This window comes from Cucurbita moschata, unplaced genomic scaffold, assembly GCF_002738365.1.
Source record: "Cucurbita moschata cultivar Rifu unplaced genomic scaffold, Cmos_1.0 Cmo_Scf00002, whole genome shotgun sequence".
Taxonomy (NCBI): Eukaryota; Viridiplantae; Streptophyta; class Magnoliopsida; order Cucurbitales; family Cucurbitaceae; genus Cucurbita; species Cucurbita moschata.
In genome coordinates this window covers 3,924,427-3,947,051 of record NW_019268518.1, presented here as the reverse complement: position 1 = coordinate 3,947,051, position 22,625 = coordinate 3,924,427, and the positions used below count along the sequence as shown (strand labels likewise).

General features: G+C 36.0%; 3 protein-coding genes and 1 non-coding gene across 6 annotated transcripts in view; 3 read left to right on the top strand and 1 right to left on the bottom strand.

Annotated features, from left to right (window-relative positions):
- LOC111458659 (oxysterol-binding protein-related protein 1C-like) overlaps positions 1 to 3,016 on the top strand; it is an 8,236-nt gene extending 5,220 nt beyond the window's left edge. Inside the window, exons 5-10 of the mRNA XM_023101425.1 lie at positions 102 to 257; positions 789 to 956; positions 1,052 to 1,192; positions 1,701 to 1,928; positions 2,128 to 2,241; positions 2,624 to 3,016. Coding sequence (XP_022957193.1) covers positions 102 to 257; positions 789 to 956; positions 1,052 to 1,192; positions 1,701 to 1,928; positions 2,128 to 2,241; positions 2,624 to 2,791 — 975 coding nt within the window. The 3' untranslated portion in view covers positions 2,792 to 3,016. The remainder of the gene's footprint in view (positions 1 to 101; positions 258 to 788; positions 957 to 1,051; positions 1,193 to 1,700; positions 1,929 to 2,127; positions 2,242 to 2,623) is intronic.
- A 1,131-nt stretch (positions 3,017 to 4,147) lies between these two features.
- Positions 4,148 to 4,219, bottom strand: TRNAN-GUU. The gene has a single exon. It is a non-coding gene; the product is annotated as a tRNA-Asn (tRNA).
- A 5,609-nt stretch (positions 4,220 to 9,828) lies between these two features.
- On the top strand, positions 9,829 to 14,008 carry LOC111462907 (phosphatidylinositol 4-phosphate 5-kinase 1-like). The gene is made up of 8 exons (XM_023106722.1): positions 9,829 to 11,177; positions 11,257 to 11,421; positions 11,509 to 11,674; positions 11,769 to 11,879; positions 11,960 to 12,153; positions 12,240 to 12,370; positions 12,462 to 12,555; positions 12,707 to 14,008. Exons 1-8 carry the CDS (start codon positions 10,039 to 10,041, stop codon positions 13,014 to 13,016), a joined length of 2,310 nt encoding a protein of 769 aa, XP_022962490.1. The 5' UTR covers positions 9,829 to 10,038; the 3' UTR covers positions 13,017 to 14,008.
- Positions 14,009 to 16,328: 2,320 nt separating this feature from the next.
- Positions 16,329 to 22,231, top strand: LOC111456526 (protein terminal ear1 homolog). Of its 3 annotated transcripts, XM_023098445.1 has the most exons (5): positions 16,329 to 16,486; positions 19,288 to 19,398; positions 21,382 to 21,501; positions 21,577 to 21,736; positions 21,828 to 22,231. In XM_023098445.1, exons 2-5 carry the CDS (start codon positions 19,394 to 19,396, stop codon positions 22,002 to 22,004), a joined length of 462 nt encoding a protein of 153 aa, XP_022954213.1. In that variant the 5' UTR covers positions 16,329 to 16,486; positions 19,288 to 19,393; the 3' UTR covers positions 22,005 to 22,231. The 3 variants fall into 3 exon arrangements, with proteins under 3 accessions (XP_022954213.1, XP_022954205.1, XP_022954195.1); XM_023098437.1 differs by lacking the exons at positions 16,329 to 16,486; positions 19,288 to 19,398 and adding an exon at positions 20,249 to 21,130; XM_023098427.1 differs by lacking the exons at positions 16,329 to 16,486; positions 19,288 to 19,398 and adding an exon at positions 20,249 to 21,130 and having other exon boundaries at positions 21,379 to 21,501.
- Positions 22,232 to 22,625: the final 394 nt, after the last annotated feature.

The following is a 22,625-nucleotide window of genomic DNA, read 5'->3' as shown; positions in this document are numbered from 1 at the left end:
TTTTTTTTTTTTTTTTTTTTTTTTTTTTTTTTTTTTTTTTTTTTTTTTTTTTTTTTTTTTTTTTTTTTTTTTTTTTTTTTTTTTTTTTTTCAACTCTTTAGGGTGATAGCCTCATGAGGATTCTTAACGTAGCTGCATTTGCTGTATCTGGATATGCTTCAACAGAAGGAAGAATTTGCAAGCCATTTAACCCACTGTTAGGGGAAACTTATGAGGCTGACTATCCTGATAAAGGTCTCAAGTTTTTCTCCGAGAAGGTATTGTCTTTAGATTTATTTATCTGTTTTAGTTGGGGGTAAGATCAATATCTTGGACAGAAGTTGGCAGGAGAACTTACTCACATGGTTGTTGATCCACCATATTTCTTTGATCTTATACTATTCTTCCCCCATTCTTGTTATTGGAGTTGACCAAATAGGCCATATTAATATTCTCTAGAGTGTACTTCAATCTCCATGTTATTTCTTATAAGAAGCAATTTACCTTTAAAACAGGATTTATACTTCGTGCGCAATATCTTATTATGTTATGGTTACTAGATCAACGATGTTGTAGTGCTATGGTACTGATCTACGGTAACATAGTGGGTTTTTTCATGTCCACGTTCTTTTGAAATTTTAAATTTTTTAGTCATCATCACTTGACCGATTCATTTCTGTCTTGAATGTAAGCGTTACTACATACTTTAGTTCCTGTGTTTGAATCAAAGAGTAAATGGTTTCTTGTTTTTGGCCTCAAACAAGATATTGCCTCTCAAATGGTATATTTTTTCTAATTTTGGTTGTTAGGTTAGCCATCATCCAGTGGTAGTTGCATGCCATTGCGAGGGTAAAGGGTGGAGATTTTGGGGGGACAGCAATTTGAAGAGCAAATTTTGGGGTCGGTCAATTCAGCTTGATCCTGTTGGTCAGTTAACTTTAGAATTTGATGATGGAGAAGTCTATCAGTGGAGTAAGGTGTTACACCAGATACTGCTTAAATTATCTTTTTTCTTTACTGCATTTGCTCATTTAGAATCTTGAATTATTGGAGCTTTACTCGTTTATTGTAGGTGACGACGTCAATTTACAATCTAATACTGGGGAAGCTGTACTGCGATCATTATGGTACAATGCGTATAGATGGAAATCGTGAATACTCGTGCAAGCTAAAATTCAAGGAGCAGTCCATTATTGACAGGAATCCACACCAGGTAATTTCCTCTAGTCTTTGATCATTTGCCTGAAATGTACAGGATTGTTGTTATTGAAAAAGAATTACAAATATTTTCTGTTTATTCTGTCAGTGTTGTAAAATCATCTTCATTGGCGGACAGCCATTCACCATTTTTTTCTTTACCATGGCATTCATCATAGGATTCTTTGCCTTCCAACAAGAGGATGGAAGAAGAAAATGAAACTAGTGTCAAGTTATATAAATGTTTCCAAATCAAGTTGAATTGTTGATTATGAGGATTGTGCTAATAGCTTCATCGATGATGTAGAAGACACCATCACAAAGTTTAATAATACTCTTACTAAGTTTATTAAGGGCGTATATTTAATCAATCATGTTCCTTCGGCTAATCTATTTTATGCGTTCAGATTAGGATAAGAAAATCTGTGGAGCTTAAAACTAGAATTTCATACCTACGAAATATCAAGATCTTTTTTTATGGATCATTGAAGTTGACTGACACTTGAAGCACCATTCTCGTGCAGGTTCAGGGTGTAGTTCAAGATAGAAATGGAAAAACGGTGGCTACATTATTTGGAAAATGGGATGAGAGTATGCATTATGTCAATGGGGACTGTTCTCGGAAGGGAAAAGGATTTGATTCATCTGAACCCCACCAACTCTGGAAACGAAGCAAGCCACCTAAATTTTCTACTAGATATAACTTCACGCCTTTTGCTATGACTTTGAATGAATTGACACCAGGCTTGAAGGTAATCCTGCCGATTTCTTGATTGCAGTTTCCTACTACACTTGCATTTCTGTCCAGTCGTAGCACATGGATGCATAACATAATTTATTTCCTTTAGTTGAACCTGCAGTATGAGATGATAATTTAGAGTTCCTCTTTTGAGATGCAACTGGAAACATGTTTTGGGATCAATTTGTGTCTGATATTTTGCTTATATGCAGGAAAAGTTGCCTCCTACAGATTCAAGGCTCAGACCTGATCAGAGGTTTTTGGAAAATGGAGAGTACGAAATGGCTAACTCGGAAAAGTTGCGATTGGAGCAGCGCCAACGACAGGTAGATTATACTTGAATGTCTCAAGCTACTACATGTGCATTCTTGAAACCTGAGGACTTTGAATTATTCCAAAGATAACCAAACACATTTTCAAATTAATAATTTTATTCTCAAGTTTGTGGATGCTGCTGAAACCAGTTGACTAGAAGAATAAGCAGCAATATGGATCTGCAAAATTTTTGAATTGATGAAAAGGACAGCTGACTTCTATATGGCCATTTTTATGATCTAGTATCTCAAGACTTTATTTACATTCCTAATCAAATCTTACAACTACCAAGACTAGTTTTCAAAATCTTTTATCTATTCATTCAAGTTGGCTGAGATTTCAAAAGCTCTTAGATCAATAGAATAACTTCATGTTATTTCATCTGGTTTTCAGGCACGGAAGATGCAAGAGCGAGGTTGGAAACCAAGGTGGTTTGCCAAGGATAAGGGAACCGATACATATCGCTACATTGGCGGGTACTGGGAGGCCAGAGACAATAGCAAATGGGACTCATGCCCGGATATATTCGGTCAGATTCCTACTGATCCACAACTCGACTGAATTGAACAGTTTTTTCGGGTTTTTTTTTTTAAATTTATAAATGATTTTTTCACATATTTTTACCGGATGAGTAGCCAATAGCCTGCTCATTTGAGTGGTCATATAGTATAGTAACTGCCACTGTCGATGTGGTTGCAAAGTAAATTAGATTGAAGATGCTGGGCAGTCGATTAGAAAGGATCAAGAAAAAAAAAAGGGTAAAAAGTAAAAAAAAAAAAAAAAAAAGCAGCCCATAGTTTCTTTAAGTATCTGGCCAGCATCTCATGTGTTCTTGTTAGGTGAAAGCATCTCTTTCACAACCAAGTGTTGAATGAAAGCATTTGTAGATTGATTATTCTAAAGTATATAATCCAATCCTTAATGAACGTTTCTGGATATCTGATGAACGTTTCTTTTTATGTACATTGATGATGTTCATCCCACCAGTCCAAAAAAGACCCATAAATGCGTGATGAAATTTTCAGGTTAAACAGGCTGAATTGATGGGATTAGATTAGAAAGAAACTTCATTTTGTTCCTCAACAAGCAATACTTTTGGAGTTATTCCCATGAAAAGTAGTTATGAAGTCCCCACAGAAATGTGAAACCGTCGAATCAATCCTGACCTTACACTGACTTGGTGCTCGAAAACGACCTGTTTAAAGCATCATATGAACACATCGCCATCTTGCTATTCCCATAAATATACCATGTAATGCAACAATATTGAATGCCCAGCACCCTTCTCTTTGGTCCATTGCATTAATTGGTGGATTTTTTCTTCTTCATTTTGTGATGTCCAAACCCAAACAACGACCTGTTGCTATCTGTCCCTCATGTGAATCCTTCAAATCATAACACCTATGAAATATTTATTACCCATTTCGTCTCCATCTTTCTTACACATTTGACTCACTAGTCTTCTTTCTTTTGTCTTTATCTCTTTTGGAGAATTTTTTATTATCCCTTCAGTTGCTTCAGAGTTGCTTCAGACCCATTTGTTTAGAATAACAAAAATGTGTTCCTCGTCATTAATATGTTTGCTCGCGGTAATTGTGACCTCTCGGGAGAATCGATTAATATGTTTGCTCGCGGTAATTGTGACCTCTCGGGAGAATCGATGACTACATCAAAGATGCACTTGCTAGTACTAGTACATATGAGAATTCTTAATTGGCTAGTTGTAAATAGACCCAGACCGTGGAACAAAGGATCATTCCGGACCTACACCGAGGTATTGACGGTGATTCTCAAATATCGAAGAACAAAATTTGATACGATGAAATAAAATGCAATAGAAACAAAGACACAGGGAACGGAATGGATTACCTACTCTTAACGGTCAAAGCAAACCCTTTCATTCGAAATGAATCAAATCTCCCCAAGTAGGATTCAAACCTACAACCAATCGGTTAACAGCCGACCGCTCTACCACTGAGTTATTGAGGAACAACGGTAAATTAGGTTTTAGAGAATTCAATTTCCGTTCTCAACCCATATACACAATTCGTATAGATAATTTGATGCTCGAGTGACATCCAAACATCATCGTTTAAGAATTCGACACAAATGCAAGTTATAGAGTAGAAAAAGGGGGAGATGTAACAATGATTATGTATTAATATTTGAATAATGTCATTTGGGTTTGGCAGCTGAGGGGTGAGGGTGGATTGAATTAATTGGTGGATGCCCACTCATTATGCTTGCTTTTTGTATTTCATTTCTAGATGGATTCCATTCAGATCTACAAATCATTTTAAACCCACTTTCATTTGCTTCCATTTTTCTCTAATTTTACAATTTAATCGCTCGATTATCATGAGATTGATTATATTCGTATCTCCGACAATCGTCAAATAGCGAAAGAGAACTTACATTACAAACTTTTTACGATCGTGCTAACCAACAAACATTTAATGAGCTATCTCACAAAGATGTTTTTATTGGAACATGCAAGTTGTTAGACAAGGCCATGCCTATTATTGAGATAATTGAAGTTGTCATTTATTGTTTGGCATTTGAGAACTTTATGCACATGACTAACGAGTTTATGAGGCTCACTACTTTTGTTTAGCTTCCAATGATTCCATCCACTTGAGAGGCTAAGGCTTGTATAATCCGTTCAAGCTGATAAGGTCTTATCCGACTTTTCGTGCACTACTCCCTTACCTAATCCTTCTCTTATCTTCCTGTTGTGATTTTTTTTTCTAAGTTCGGTCAAGAGGGACAAAAGATAAACGCTCTTTATTACTCGAATGATCCGAAAACTAATCTCTTTCCCACTTCTCCTCCATAAAAAAAAAAAGACGGTTTAACCTAGAATCTTCTCAAACAATGAATCTCTTCCTATAATGGACCAATACTAGGCTTTAAACAAATGACTCAACCTATGCATTTGTTATTTACACATTCTACTTCGAGGTGTAAATCACTTAAACTCTTTACCCTACTTGTATTATTAACGAAAGAATCTCATTTTGGACCTTGCGAGCACCCACTCAAAATAGGAAGGGTACAGTACCGCGAGAAATAGAGCTCCTAACTACCGTACAATCAATATCTCGTTACCCCTATGCATACAATAGATATGAGCTGTCGTGAGCGTTGTTGTACGAGTACACTAATGAACTACCTGGTTTTGACTAAAAGATCTTATACTAGTAAAGGCGTAGTCCTTACTTATACAACTATAACATTCTCCAACTTATAATGATCCCGTAAAAGAGAAAAACCGAAGATAATAAACCTAAAAAGGGATTTTGTCTCTCTCACAAAACAAAAACATTTGATAATTTTTGGGCACATGCAACCATGGCCCTCCCTCCCTTTCATCACCATCACCACCACCATCACCCAATCAAATTCTATCCTGATTTTTTTTTTCAAGAACTCACTCAAATGTGTTTGTGGAAATTAAGGTTCCTTTGAAACTAATTAAAACTTGGTTTATAATATGTTTCCCAAAATATCTTTCCCCATCTTACTTTCACTTTTCCAAGACTTCCCTTTTATGCCTTTTCTTTGTTTGGACGAATGGTTGAGTTCGTCAAATTTCGTAGGGTTAAGAGTTTAAAGCTCGAATATCATATTTGTTTTTCAAATGATAATCGAAGATGAACAAGAAAGATGGGTTTTGGAACTCTTTTGTGACTCCTTTTTCAAATTAGGATTCTCGGTCTAAAAAAACAGAATTTATAGAGCCCGTTTAGGGTTCTCGGTGACTCATTTTCAAATTAGGTCAAAAGGGACTAACTAGAATCACCTAGCGAATGCGCTAGCCGGGGCCAATCAAGGAATTCTCTCGACCTAATTCCTTCTATGCTTTGAAAAATTCTCAGTCTCACCAAAAAAAATTATGCTACTTGTTAGAAAATAAAAAATTCAAACAATAAAAAAATATTTTATATTTAATTTAAAATATATTTATTAGTTAAAAAAATAAAACGACACTTGGCCAGCATTGTTTGGGCGCGTTCACTCACGCGCGTAATCTGAAGTTAGAAGCGGAACACGTGGAGAGTTGGATGACGTCTCCTTTGCCACGTTGGGAGAAGGAAACAGTTGGCAGTGTCAAATACCTATCTCCCTGTTCTACACAAAAGGACGTGAGAGCTGGGCCCCACCCGTAACGTCCAACTGGGCTCCACATGCGTGCCAGCTAGACACGATCGGTCAAACTACAAAAATGCAAATAGAAATTATCCTAAAACCCAGGTATATATATACACGTGGACAATTTTATGTTGTAATATTAAATTTTAAATTTTAAAATATAATATTATATTTTTATTATAAAATTGTTAAATTTATCTTGTTTACATTTTTTAATAAAAAAAAAAAAATTAGCCATTAAAAATTTCATTTAAAATTAATCTTTTCTTAAATAAATATAAGAAGATGAAAAAAAAAATCTATAAAGAACTCGATTCCCGTAAATTCTTTATTTGGAATCCTCATCTCGATCCTTACAAAAAAAATAAACGTACAAATAAATGAATATCGGGATAGGAGACAGAGACGAGAAGGGTTCCTCGCCCCACCCTCCTCAGTTATAATCTTTTTTTTATTTTAATTATTATTATTATATTTTATTATGTAATATTTATCTATATATTATTTTTTGTTATTTGTTAAAATAAAATATTCACAATTCCCACCAAAAAATTATATATAATTATACGTGCAATGATTAATTAATTAATTAAATATACAAACGACAATTTTATTAGTGTTCATAACCATACGTCACTGATTTTTTTTAATTATTTTATAATGTTACCGACCAATGAAATTTAAGGCCGTGACCAATTTTATAGTCATAATACTTTTTTTTTTATTATTTATTTGTTGAATTATAGTTTAATTATTTGTTTTTTCCCTATTTTTTTATCTTATAATTTCCACCAACTTGAAATTATAGATTAATTATTTTGTTTGGTACCGTACCGAAATGGATTATTTTAATAATTGGATTGATTAATGATTGAACTACACGATAACGTAAATAAATGAATTTACAAAAGAAAAAAAAATGATCCGTATACGGAGAATCTGAATGAAGAAAGAAAAATATATTGTTATGTAAGTCTAATCAGCTCTTTTGTTGGTTGAATCAGACATTCGTTTGAGGGTTCGAGTTTCTATGCGAAAAACATGGTGGACTATTCCATAAGATCAGTAGTCGAGACCAATTGTTCAATCTAAAGACTTTTCGACTATTGGTTTCGTTATGCTCTCTCTTTGTACTTCCTTTTTTCATTTTACAAATATGAGGTAATATCTACTCTCTTCCGTCTCGGGAATAATTGAAAATAGTTATCTAAGTCGAGCTATTTCATTCCTTCCCTCGTATTCTAATATCTCACTCTCTTCAACTTAAGCTCTATTTGGTCATTATCCATTCAATACCTTAAAAAAACACATAATTATGGTTAATAATATATAATATTTACTCGGACTTTTTATTTCCATAAAATCGAGTTAGAAAAAACTAATTTGAGCTAAATAATCTTCTATTGACCATTCCCGAGCTATCTTAAGTGAATATTTAAATTCACTAATTCTTTTTACTCAACATTTTCACGCTGAAACTTAAAAAAATACTTGAAAATATCTTTATGATATTATTATAAGCTCTCGTGACTTTACTTTTGTTTCCTCAAAACGTCATACAAATGAAGATAATGTTATTTATTTATAAATCCATGACCTTTCTCCAAATTAGTCAATGTGGGACTACTCCTTTCAATAATTCTCAACACCTTACTATTAATATATGGATGAAAACCATTCGTATTTCATTACATTCAGAGTAGTTTCTTTCGTATTTCATTACATTCAGAGTAGTTTCTACTATTTATTTAAAGTTCTAATATTTAAAAATAGAGAAAAAATGAATAAAATAAAAGGGTATTGTGGAGATTTGAAGCTATTTTAAACCTTGGTAAAAAGAAAAAGGCAGTAACTTTGTAAAAAGGAACAAAACTTGGTAGTAGTCAACATCCTAAGCCATTTACATCTTAGGCAATGCCACTTTTTGCTTCATGAGTCAAAATTCAAAATTCCACCTATTTTTTATTTTATTTTTTTATTTTTACTTTTACTTTTACTTTTATTATTATTATTATTTTTTATTTATTTTTACTTTTCATAAATAGGCTTAGCTCTTCAAGAATCAATGACCAAACGTATTCTTTTTGCAAAGAAAGTTTTATCCTTATATATATATATATATTAAATCTATTTATATTTTCTTACTTTTTTATTCAAAATAATATGAAATAAAATAGGTTTAAATTATAAATTTAACCCATTAATTAAGGAGAAAATCATAAATATATAAATAAATAACATTATTTTTATTAATACTATGTTTTTTTTATTTAAAATTATTTATTATTATTTTTAAAATAAAATATAATATATATGACAGTGGGCCCCACAGCAACTGCAAATGAAACAAGGATGCCTCGGATCGCGACGGAACATTTTCCCCCAAAGCTGTCTGAATGGCATTGATGTATTTTAATCAACCTTCAGGGGTAAATACGTAAAACATTCAAACTTATTTCCCCACATTCCTCTCCATGTGGCTCCGCATGTTGAGGGTATTCTCGGCATGACGCTATTTAGCATCGAATATTCATTATCCGTTACTAATTTAACATAATTACTTGCAATAAAGCAACTTTTTATCAATTTCTCCAAATTAACAGCAAATTAACACCGTTAACTTTTCCTTAATTCAACCAAATTTGAGCCCTAAAGTTAGTTATTTGTATTTTATTTTTTAAAAATATTTCTTCAATTATTAAATTGCTTTTTGATAATTAAATTAAAAAAGATTTCTCTTCAATTATTAAATTACTTTTATATAACTACATAGCTTCTATTTTCAAATTAAATAAAAATAATAATATATTAATTAACTAAATTCATTATTGACTCCATAGTTATTTAAAAGAAAAAGTTTCTCTTCCATTATTAAAATACTTTTAAATAACTACATTAATTAAAAACATTTATTATTTATTGGTAAAACTCTTCGTAATTTTAAATATCTCAACCGTTCTATTTTCTAATTAAATTTACTTAAATTTAAAAATATTTCTAATAAATAAGTAAAACGGCAATGTTTTTTTTTAAAAAAAAAAACTAAATTTCTCTTCAATTATTAAAATAAGTATTAATATTCGAATTTTCAATTAAATAAAAAGCAATACATTAATTAACTAAATTTATTCTAAGAAAAGTTTCTCTTCAATTATTAAATTACTTTTAAATAATTTCAGCCGTTAAGAAAAAGCAATATTAATTAACAAAATTTATTCATAATTCTTTTTTTATTTATTAAAATTACTTCAAAATAGTTAATTAAATTAAATAGCAAAACTATTTGTCATTATTTAATGGAAAAGTTTGGCTTCAATTATTAAATTACTTTTAATAATTACAACTGTTTTTTTGGGTGAATTAATTTGATTTAATAAAAAGATAATAATAAAGGGAGAGGAGGGGTATAATGGTAAAATGGGAGATAATAAAAAGCAAGAAGTAGAGGGAAGGAACTCTGGGCGATTTGTATTAGCAGTAGCGGTAGGAATCGACAGTGGAAGGAGGAAGTTCCTCGCAGGAAAAGCCGCCTCTCATGCCTCATTTCCTTCATCTTTTCTTCTCCTTTTGATTTCTTTGATTCAGAGATTACTCTGTTCTGTCTTTTCTCCCAATCTCCTCTGTATGATCCACGGCGTTTTTTGTGCGCTTGGAAAATGCGGGAGGCACTGGCGTCTGAACAGTCTAATGAACTTGTTTCTTCTACTCACAAGAAGAAGAAATCTGATGATGATAAGGTAGAGAAAGATTCACATAAATCGATGCCGCACTTGCAGATGGTGGCTGTTCCTCCGGTTGTTGTTGTGAATCGTAGTCGATCTCAAGCGAGTTCGAGAAGGGTTACACCCACTACGTTAACGATTAATTCTTCCGTAGTCACGGTGGGTATTGACTCTGTTTCTGGCGATGGTACTGGAATTGTTGCGTCGACGGCCGTGGAGAAGCACCTTCCGAATGGGGATCTGTACATTGGGAGTTGCTTGGGGAGCGTGCCGCATGGATTGGGTAAGTATTTGTGGACGGATGGGTGTATGTATGAGGGTGAGTGGAAGAGAGGGAAGGCCTCGGGGAAAGGGAAATTTTCTTGGCCTTCTGGAGCCACGTATGAGGGGGAATTCAAGTCTGGTCGGATGGAAGGGATTGGCACTTTTATTGGATCTGACGGCGACATGTATCGTGGGTCATGGAGTGCAGATCGGAAACATGGTTTTGGGCAGAAATGCTACGCCAATGGCGATTTCTATGACGGAACCTGGAAGCGAAACGTTCAGGACGGAAATGGCCGGTATGTATGGAAGAATGGTATTGAGTATGTAGGTGAGTGGAAGAATGGGTTGATGTCCGGCCAAGGGGGTTTTATTTGGGCGAACGGGAATCGGTACGAAGGTCAATGGGAGAACGGAGTTCCGAAAGGGAATGGGGTTTTTAGTTTGCTTGACGGCAGTAGCCATACCAGTGAATGGAACAAGGAAATGAAAATCCAGAGCAACGGGGTTGCTGAGAATGAGAATCTGACGGTAACACTCAGGAAAAGGTCTTCGGTGGACGCTGCGAGAGGCAGCTCGACGGAGAGGAATTTTCCGAGGATTTGTATTTGGGAATCGGACGGCGAAGCCGGTGATATCACTTGTGATATACTCGACAATGTGGAGGCCTCGATGTTGTATCGCGATGGGTTTAAACAGTTTAGGCGAAATCCTTTCTGTGTAACGAACGATGCGAAGAAACCAGGCCAAACGATTTCAAAGGGGCACAAGAATTACGAACTCATACTCAATCTCCAACAGGGTATAAGGTAATAATCGAAGAACTGCTAGTTTCTAGGGTTTTTTCTGTGCTCTGTTATTGATTGGATTTTTCTGGGGTTTCTGTAGGTACTCTGTTGGGAAGCACGCTTCAATCCTTCGGGACCTTAGGCCGAGTGATTTCGACCCGAAAGAGAAGTTCTGGACGAGATTTCCACCGGAAGGGTCGAAAGTGACGCCTCCTCATCAATCGGTGGAGTTTCGATGGAAGGATTACTGCCCCTTGGTGTTTCGGTATTCATTTTTTAACAAGCTTCTGTTCAATTTGATCTTTGTTGTTCAATCCCTGACTAACTTTTCGTTGCAATGCGTATCTAACAGGCATTTGAGGGACCTGTTTCGAGTTGATCCTGCTGATTACATGCTAGCCATTTGTGGAAATGGCACCCTTAGAGAGCTCTCTTCTCCAGGAAAGAGTGGAAGTTTCTTCTACTTAACCCAGGATGATAGGTTTATGATTAAGACGGTGAAGAAATCCGAAGTTAAGGTCTGTTGCATAATCTGATTGGCTTTGTGTAGTTTGGATTGCATAATATGTTGGAGGATATGATCATTGATGAAATTTAGTACTTATTTTTCAGGTTCTCATTAGGATGTTGCCGAGTTATTACGATCATGTATGTCAGTATGAGAATTCTCTCGTGACGAAATTCTTCGGCGTGCACTGTGTAAAACCAATTGGTGGGCAGAAGGTGCGTGGTGTTTTACTCTGGACTTTGGTTTGTCATGATTTAGTGTGTTGTTCTTAACTTAATCTTTGTATTGGAACTAGACAAGGTTTATTGTGATGGGCAACTTGTTCTGCTCTGAGTACCGAATTCATCGACGTTTTGATCTAAAGGGATCCTCCCATGGTCGAACAACTGATAAGCCTGCTGAAGAAATTGATGAAACAACTACACTTAAGGATCTTGATCTTAATTATGTGTTTCGCCTTCAGCAAAGTCGGTTCCAGGAATTTATCAAGTAGGTTTCAACTCAGAATAGATGGTTCTTGCATTTGCTATCGACTCGGATTGAAATCTAACTTTAATGGTCGGAAAATATGACAGGCAAATTAACCGAGACTGTGAGTTCTTGGAAGCTGAGAGAATTATGGATTACAGTCTTCTGGTTGGTCTTCATTTTCGGGACAAAAATAGATGCGACAAAATGGGGTTATCGCCATTTCTATTGCGATCTGGTAAGGATTATGATCTCCACAACGTTGTCATGTGCAAAATATTTGCTGGGGGATTTGATAAGCTAAAAGCCACTTGTGTGTTATCTTGCAGGTTATAAAGATTCTTATCAGAATGAGAAGTTTATGCGTGGCTGTCGCTTTCTTGAAGCAGAGCTGCAGGACATGGATCGAGTTTTATCTGGCCAGTATGTTTCTTGTCCATTTCTACTGTTTTTGTTCGTTCTACCAGTGAACATATTGTGTTTACGTTTTAATGTTCCTTCTTAGACATACTTATTAGGGATATGTGCACTGGTTTTTAACCCAATATGTTCGGTTTCGATTCGTTTTATCCAGGAAACCTTTAATTAGGTTAGGAGCCAACATGCCAGCACGAGCAGAGCGAATGGCAAGAAGAAGCGACTTCGATCAGTATAACCCTGGCGGGACGAGCCTCTTGATCCCATCAAGGAGTGGCGAAATCTATGAAGTTGTCCTATATTTTGGGATCATTGACATCCTACAGGACTACGATATCAGCAAGAAATTGGAGCACGCATACAAATCCTTACAAGTCGATTCCACCTCTATATCAGCAGTTGATCCAAAGCTCTACTCGAAAAGATTCCGCGACTTTATAGGGAGAATTTTCATTGAAGACAGGTGAATAAAAACCAACAAGAAGATGGGATGGCCAACTATCATCCAATCTACAAAGATTCCCAACCAAATCTTGGATCAAACCACCAGAGACCCGAAGAGAGTACGGTTGCGTGCGATCTCTTCCGTGCTCCATGTTGGTATAGAGGAGAGGCAACGTGCATGGACTAGGCGCTCAAAAACCAGTTACAAGTTGGGAAAAAAGCCTGGCATTCATTGGCAGATGCACAGGTGGTGTTTATGGCTGATTTTGCAGAGCAGCCAGGGTGTAGAGGGGGAGGCGGAGGCGGTGGCGGAGGCGTTAGAGTGGTTCTTTTATTATATATATGTACATTCAGTGCTAGAAAGAGGGAGATATTTAGTATTGAAAGGGTTCCCTCAACGTTTGTTTGGTTTTCATGGGGTGATATATTTTTGATTATGAAGATTTGAAAGATAGGATACAGAGAGGGGGTTGGATTGGAGAATAAGAGAATTGTACAGGGTGGGGGGGATTGATTAGGTTCATGATTTATTTATGTGAAACATTTTATTCAGAAAAAAGGGGGGACTCCTTCTTGAATCCCTGTGTGTCTCAAGGCTTGAGTTTAATGAGTTTAAAGGCGCAATGGGGTCGGTGTGGTTTGCTTTTTGCAGTGAAAAAGAGGAGCTGCCATGAAAAGCAGAGAAAGATGCTGTGGCCTTTCTTGTTTTTGCCTTGTTTGCTCACTTTCCTCCCTTTTTCTTTACTCTTTTTTATCATCTTACTGAAGAAATGGTGATGTTTTTGGGCAGGTGTAAGAAGCCCATTCGTCAAAAATGTTGAAAATTGGAGAGAGATTAGCGGTCAAAGGTCAGGAATTTGACCTTCTTCTCTTATCTCTTCTGTTTGCTTTTCTGGAATTTCTATTGTCTGATAGCATAATCTCAGAGCACGGGTCTGTCTATTAGTGTGGCTGTGGATGGATCCTCTCTCACTTTCTTTTTGTTAAATTCCACTTGGGATTTTCCTCTGTTTTCCCCCCTTTTGTCAACCATCTCATTATATAATTTCCTTTTCATTATCTTAACCCACCTTGCTTTTCTTTATTCTCTCTCTTTTCTCACTTCAATTATTCCAATTTCTTGAACGTTGGACGAACGAAGAATCCACATTCAGTAAGCATGTGAGTGAAGACAAAACATGTTAGATGGATTTGTGTTTGTTTGTAGAGATAATTTCACTCTTAAGAGCAAGAAGTAACGAGATCATATTATAGGAGATAAAGCGTTATATGAAGTGTAGGAGTGAGCGTTTTTCATTCGATTTGAATTTAGGTGGGTTTGTGTTTTAAGACTTTTGTGGAATGAATTTGGATGAGTTAATCGGTTTGAGCAGCAGAGCCAGGCCCTCCCTCCCACAGTTTTTCGTATTAAAACCTCTCATGGGTCTGGTAAAAAATGAGTGTTTGACCTAAATTATTACACAAAAACCTAGGAATTGCTTTTGTATTCTCTGTCAAAGGAAGCTTACAGACAGAGTAGAGGCCGACAGTCCTGCCTGTAATGTCTTCCTGCCTACCCCCTTCAACCTATGAACTCCGCCGCACACCTTCAACCAATTTTGTTTTCAAGCATTCCTCCTCGCAATAGCGTGACAGCTATTGTACAACCACGTTGGTTTGAAATAGGCATGCAGTCATGTAGCACATTCTAAACAAGCATGATCGAAAACAAGCATGATCGAAATATCCGTCACAGCACATGACAAGATGCCATTACTCCAAAACCCATTATATATTCTAGTAAGACACACCAAAAGAAACCCAGAAAACTTAGATTTGGAGTAGAATTCCTCACTCCCATCAACCCATTTTTTTCTCGGGAAACAAACACAGAAGATGATGAAGATGAAGAGAGAAGATTTTGAGACGTTTAAACGCACGAGAATCGAGATATATTTGGTAAAATCCAGTGACAAGATTGTGGATTGTTTGTGGGTAAAATTCCGAAACCCTCCTTGCATGCCTTAAAAGCGAAAAGAGGAAGATCTTTCAAGTGAATCAAAGATTTCATGAGCCGTGATTATGATGTTCTACATCTCCGGCGGCTCTTGCCTCTGTTTGTTCGAACAATATATTGTGAAGATCTTGAATTAGATTTTTATGATATCATGAAGAACAGATAATAAAGTTGTGGAGATTAGAATGGATAATGATGCTTTGTATGTTGAGAATAAAGATGATGATAAAGGAAGGAAAAGGAAAGAAAGGAACCTCAATGGTGTAGCTGTTCCAAATAAGATCTTCCATTTGTCCATTGGGCTAACTTCCCTTCCTCCCAAGATAAACTCTAACCTCTACTTTCATTTTCCCACACATCTGTATGAATCGATATCATTCCAATTCCAATTCCTTATTGACATATACTTTCCAAATAGAATTCCATTTTTTCATGTTTTGAAAAATTATGGCTTTCGTGCGTTGGTGGGTCTCAGAGATCCTTTCGATGACCTATGTTTGTGTTGAATGGATGTCTATACGATTCGATTGATTATGGGGAAGAACTTTAATCGGCTTGACATGTTGTGCATTGTAACAGCCTAAGTCCACTACTAGTATATATTGTCCAATTTGACCCGTTACGTATTGCTATCAGCCTCACAATTTTAAAACGCATATGCTAGGAAGAGGTTTCCACATCCTTATAAAGAATGCTTTGTTCCCCTCTTCAATTCATGTGAGATCTCACAAATTTACCCTCTTGGGGCCAGTGTTCTCGCCGACACACCATCCAGTGTCGGCCTCTAATATCATTTGTAATAGTCCAAGTTTACCACTAACAAATATTATCCACTTTGACCAGTTATATATTGTCGTCAGCCTCACAGTTTTAAGACGCATTTTAGCTGACAATAATATGTAACGAGCCAAAACGAACAATATTTGTTAGCGGAGATCGTGGACTATTACATGTAATCGAAGAATTAATTTTAATTTTTTCCCATAAATATATAATTTGTATTAATTAGTGATTTAGACCTTAGTTTGGCATGAAAATTGGGTGAAATGTGGCCACATTATGAGGGCAACTTTCTAACCGTTTTAAATGGTCCCCACATGTGAAGAGGTAAAGAATCATTGTTTAAATAGGGGTGAAAATATATTATATTATTTATATATAAATATATATTAAATTTTAATGTGTATAATAAATGTGGAATAGTATGTTATAATATTAAGATTTACATTTTAAAAATCATTTCTAACATTATATTATATTTTGTTTATATATAAAATATTATTGAATTTTTTAAGATATTTAAACCGCAAGAGAGAGAAAGAAGAGGCCAAACTGGATAGGGTGTTTGTTGTACCCTCTTGACTAAGACTATCCGAAGTGGAAGCGTAACATATTAAAGACGCGGTCTGGGTTAGGTACCCGCCATAGCCAGCAGGAGGTTTCCATTGCAGGGAACACTTGAACCCATCTCTTCCAATCTTTGCCTTTCAATTTCCGGTGCGTTTTGTTTCTCTTCTCTTCATTTTCTTCTTCAAATCTTATGAAATTGATCACCCTCTGATAGCTGCCTAATGAAACATGGCTACAAAAGAAAAAAAAAACAAGCCCTCGCATGATTGTGTCGATTTTTTGGATGTATTATGATGTAATATATGGATCATCTTTCGTAATTTTGGTTTTATGAAATGAAATGCAATAATTCGTGGAGAATGGAATAGAATCTGATAAGAGGGGGGACAAACAGTAGTCGACAATGGAAGAGGGAAAGAAAGAATGAATGAAATTGAAGAGAGGTGGAGGGTTGGTTGTGGCTGAAAGGAAATGAAAGAGATGGGGGATGGCGGAAGCACATGGTGTGCGGGTTTGGTTTGTTGAATTTGAAAGTATGCAGCCCAAGTGTTCGATGAAATGCCTCCTCCTTTTTTTTTTTCTTTTTTTTTTTTTTGGGTCCTCCATATCTCACTGACACCCCCTTGTCATCACAAAATAGTTTATGTTTTCCATTATGAGTATCCCATTGAGTTGTCATTTGTCACGACTCCATTGATGGGGTCGCTCATCATCTATCTTCTTCTTCTTCTTCTTCATCTATATCTGCAATTATGAATGACCACACCACCACTGCCTTTTCCTTTAATCTATATAGATATAGGCTGGGCCTACCTTGATTGAGTGAGACCCAGAAGCTAGCTCGCTCCATTCACACTAGTCGGAAAGAATTGAATTGAATTGAATTGAAATCTGCAACCACAAAACTTGGGCAATGATGAGGTAGAAAGAGAGACCAAGGCATTGGGAAGAGATGGATGGATGGGTTCAAAAAATGCAATAATTTTGTTGGCATTACTACGATTTGTGAGTTAATTATGAAATATTTGAATGTGGGAATACCTCAGTTTTAGGTGACCAGCACCACCATATGGTAGCTACACTTAATAGATCCCACCACCATCCCTTCTTCACTGCCCCACTTAGTAACTCAACCTCTCTAGCTCTATGAGTTCTTTACTTCTACAGTTCTTTGTCTCGTGTCTTTTTCTTTCTTTTGCCACTAATTTCAATAAAATGCCTTCCAGGTCGCTTCCAGTTGATTTTGAATTCAAAGTTCAAACCTCCAATGATTCCAACATAGTTTAAATGAACTGTTCAAAAAGTTCTAAAATGTTCTTTTTTTTTTTTTTTTTTTAATGTTCCAGATCGTTTGAAAAAAGGTCATAGGTGCTTTATTACTTAAAGGTTGGAATTGGGGAAAATAAGAAAAGAAAAGATTTAGTATTTTTGGGTTTGGGTGAGAAAATATGCTGAACACGATTATGTGAATTGGATGTTGGCCCATTTACGTAATTTTGACCCATGTTTGAGACCCAGAGGGAAACTCATTTCGGCCCATGTTTGAGAGCCAGAGGGAAACTCATTTCGGCCCATGTTCGAGGCCAGGAGGGAAACTCATTTCGGCCCATGTTTGAGGCCCGTAGTACCCCTTTACGTAATTTTGGCCCATGGACTTGGAGCGTGCCACTTCCTCTAGTAAGGGAAGGGGCAAATGTCCACATTTATTAAAGACTCTACAATTGATTTTTAAAAAAATACATAAATAAAAAGACACAATAATCTTTTTTTTTTTTAAACATTAAATGGCAACTCTCAAATTTCTAAAGTAAAAAGTTGCCTTCAATGGAGGTCAAGAGTGGAGTTTCCACCGTGAATCATTAGGTCCTGGGTATGCAAGGGCACGCCCACACAAGCTCCAAGCTGGTCTGAGTTAGGTCGGGTCAACTTGTTTCTGCTTAAATTTATGGATTTTTTGCCCCCTCTCTGTCTGTAAGCTCCAAGCTGGTTTGAGTTAGATCCCATGGTTGGAGAAGGGAATCAAGTATTCCTTATAAGAGCGTAGAAACCTTCTCGTAGTAGACACATTTTAAAACCATAAAATTGATAGCGATACATAACGAGTCAAAACAGATAATATCTATTAACATTGAGCTTGAACTAATTGAGCCGTGGAAATGAAAAAAGATAGGTAGTTAAGACAAGAAAGGGAAGGAGAAAGAGAAATCCTGGTTGTGGTTGCACATTATTAGTGGTGAAGGTCAACCATTTTGTTACACAAAATTAACAACCATTCAAACCCAACAGCCAATGCGACTGAAACACAACACAGCACACATTAAGCTAGATGGGGTTCTACTCAACTGGGGGAATATCTTCTGCAAACACCCTTATGAAATCCGTTTCAGAAACCTGAGCATGTTATGGAAGGACGCAGGCGGCAGCAAGGTTGCATTAAGGCAGGTTACCAAAACAGTCAAAAACTTGGAGAATAGAAAGGTCCGGAATTGGAGCTATAAGTGGTGTGGTCAAAAGGGAAGTGGAAGAGGTTGGCTTTAGCCCAAACAATGCTAAGAGAAGCGGCAGAGTTGGGTTTGCATGGAAATGGGAATGGGGCTGTTCTTGTTGCTTGTTGGCAGAGGCAGAGGCAGAGGCAGGGGCAGGGGCTGTGGCAGTGTCAGTGGCAGTGGCAGCGCAGAGCTAAAGGGTTCTGTTTGGTTTGGAGGGACGAAGAAGGAGCTACAGAAGCGAAGATATGTACAGTTGGTTTGTTTGGTTGTGTACTTTTGGGAAAAGGGTCTAATCCTTTTAGATTTTAGGGTTCTACTGTTCTTGTTTTTGTTGTACGTTTGGGATATTATCACACACTACTCTATCACTCCTACCCCCATGTTTCCCAACGTCTCTTCTTCTTTACAAACACAAATATTGAACTATTACACTCATACAAATGTATATTTAATATGCAGGACCTAAAATTAATCAAGACTCCGAAGCCAATTTTTATGGAGCTAGGCCTCATTTTGAACAGACGGACAATTGAGGAAGCCAAAAAGGATTTTTTTCATTAGCTAAATGAGGTACGTTCTCATCCAACTCATGTCACTTTAAATATATATTTAAATGTAAAAAATAATGTTATAATATTAAAATTTTAGTTTTAAAAATTTTTATTATTTTTTTTCTTATAAAAAATTTCATATTGAAATTGGTATTTATACATTAAAATTTTATTTTAAGCGAATAATTTTTAAAAACATATTAAAAATGGGAAAAAAAACACTCCTCTCTATCCACACAAAAATAAATAAAACATAAAATTTTAAAATATATCTTAAAACCTAAAAAAAAAAAACATTCTTAAATATAAACATTTTATGTTTGAAATTGATAAATTTATTTAAAATAAATTGAAGAGAAAAAAATATTTAAATATAAAATTGATTTAGATGATTGATGGAAAAAGGGGATGAATTTACAAAATAAAAAAAAGAGAATAATGCTTGAAATAGGATCTTTAATTTGGGATACCCCTTTGATCTTCGATTTGACCCTCACTTTATCCACTTATAATTCCCATCCTCCCTTTATTTTATTGTTTATTTTTTTAATTACGACATAATAATAATAAATAAATAAATAAACAAAAGATTTAAAAATTAATGAGAGGGGAGAGATAATTTATTCATAATTACATACCTTACTTAAGTTTAATTGTTTTCTTTTATTAGTTAATTGTTGGTTATAACTATTTTAGCTTAGATATAGCTTATTAAAAGATAACACCTTTAATTTTAAGATATCGAGATTTGAAATCTTTTGTATTTATAAAGTTTTTTAAAATATTAAAAACTCTTAAGTTTCAAATTAAAAAAGTATCATTAATATTCTTAAAATTAAAAGAAAAAAATCAAATATTTGTTTACTATTATTACTCTAAACCCTTAAAATTAAGAAAGAAGATCTAAATTGATAATTTTTGTTGGAATATTGACAATAAGAACTCAAAAGAAAACACAAGATCGAAAGTTGATAGTGGAAATGGTTTCCCATTTTGTGACACAATCTCCAACAACGCCGCCAAACCGCAGGTGGAGCAAAGCTGAGTTTGTCTTTGTCTTCTTCTAAACAAACACTAACATTAAATTCTTTGACACCACTTCTTAATACTCTTCCCATTTCCAATCTTCATCATTGGATCACCACCACAAACAACAACAAAAATACATTCAAACCCTAATCCATGGCCGATCACCACCACCACCATCACCATATTAACCCTCCTCCCTCATTTTCCCTCATCCCCATTTCATTTCATTACAACCCACTCATGGCCGTAGCCTCAAATCCCTTGAATCCCAACGCCGACCCCTTCCTATTTCAACCTTCCTCCTTCCTCCCCCCTCCGCCTCCTTCTCCGCCGCATGTTGCCGCTTCGCTTCTTTCAGTGTACGACAATTTCTACTACCCATTTGCGTCCACGCCTTACTATTGGCAATTCCATACTTATCCCGCCATTACCTGCTACAACGCTTTGCCGCCGTGTCAGGCAATGGCAGTGGGCTGCGCCCGTGACGCTATAACGGATTCAAAGCATGTCTTCAAAACAGAGTGTCGTAGGTTCAAAGGGGAATTCGTGGTTTCCTGTGGCCCTCGAAGAGTGACCAAATCTCCGCCGAAATGGGTCGAGAAAAAAATCGGTAGCGCCGTCGGCCACGGCGGCGGTGACCCAGTTGAGAAAACTGATCATTGCCCAGTGGGTGGCTCTGGAATCACTACAGTGATGATAAAAAACATCCCCAACCAGTTCAAGTGGGTACATTTTATATTCATTTTCGCTAATTTTAGAGCTTAACATTATTTTCGATTCTGAGAATTTTCTTGGAGGACGAGCAAGGTATAAACTGAAGTGGGGTTATGGGTTAATTCCAACCTTTTGTTGTTTGTCAGTTAATCATCTGGAATTGAACAAATTGTAATGTGTTTAATTAATTATTTTAGCATATCAATGTCTTTGATTTGCATTTATTGCTATTAACTTTAAGACTACGGCTTCAAAGCAGGCGGCGTGATCTTCTGAAGTTGCTGGACAGATACTGTCAAGTGATGAACCAACCGAGCGATTCTCGATCTGATTTCTCTGCTTCTGAATATGATTTTGTTTATTTGCCAATGGATTTCAGGTGGGTTTTGAATGAAACCCCATGATTTTCATTGTGTGTTCATACTTGGTTGTGAATGTTCTTTTGAATTTGTAGGAGATCTTGGTATGAAGGGAAAGTATCGAATTTGGGTTATGCGTTCGTGAACTTCTTAACTTCCATGGCTGCCTCTCAGTTTTGTGCTGTTTATAACAATTACAAATGGGATGTTAATGTCAACAAGAAGATTTGTGAGGTCACTGACGCTAGAATTCAGGTTTATCTCTCGATTATAGAACATAGCTTATAATCAATTGAACTATATTCGCTTATAATCAATTGAACTATATTCGGGTTGCAAACAATAGGGAAAGGAGGCTTTGAAGAATGCGTTCAAGAACAAGATCTTCTGGTGTCGAACCGATCAATATTTGCCCGTGATGTTATCTCCAGCAAGCGACGGTCATCGACGTTACCGAATGGTTAATGTCGGGAGGCGCATTCCCAGGGTACCTCGCAAGCCGCTCAAGAAGTCGAGCAGCTGAGCATCCCCGACTGTGCACGGGTTGGTTGATGTGTTTGAGTCGAGGTAGAAGGTGTTTGTCTTGTGTTTTGATTGTCTCCCCGACCGCTGCAGTTCGTTTGGGGAGAATTGAAAACATGAGTGAGCGGCTGTCTGTTTGTATGTTTGTATGTTCGGTTTGCATAGGATGTTGTAGCGCCATGTCTGTCTGAAATGGTCACTTTCTGCAATAATATTCTCTCTTAAACTTGTCAAAGCTTTTAACTTTTTGGCTTGTTGGTTAGTTCGTTATCTTTTCTGGTAATGGGTTTTAAGAATCTGTTCATACGAAGCTCATTTTCAGTTCTTATGAATGTTTTTATTTGATTTTAGAGTGATTTTAAGCGACCAATTGAATTTGGGTATGGACAGGTTTTTCATATTGGGACAAAGATTGCATTTTTAATGTCGTTTTCCCAAGAGAGAATATGGGTTTGAATTGGAAGTATTCATTTTGATTGTTTATGGGGTGTAAGGCACGTGCAAAGTGGTAGGTTTATCGTGCTAACGTCATTCTGTGTAAGATTTCTTGGTTGGAGAAGGTAACAAATTCTCTCTTGTATACGTGTTTTAAAATCATGAAGTTGTGACTAGGGCACGTAAC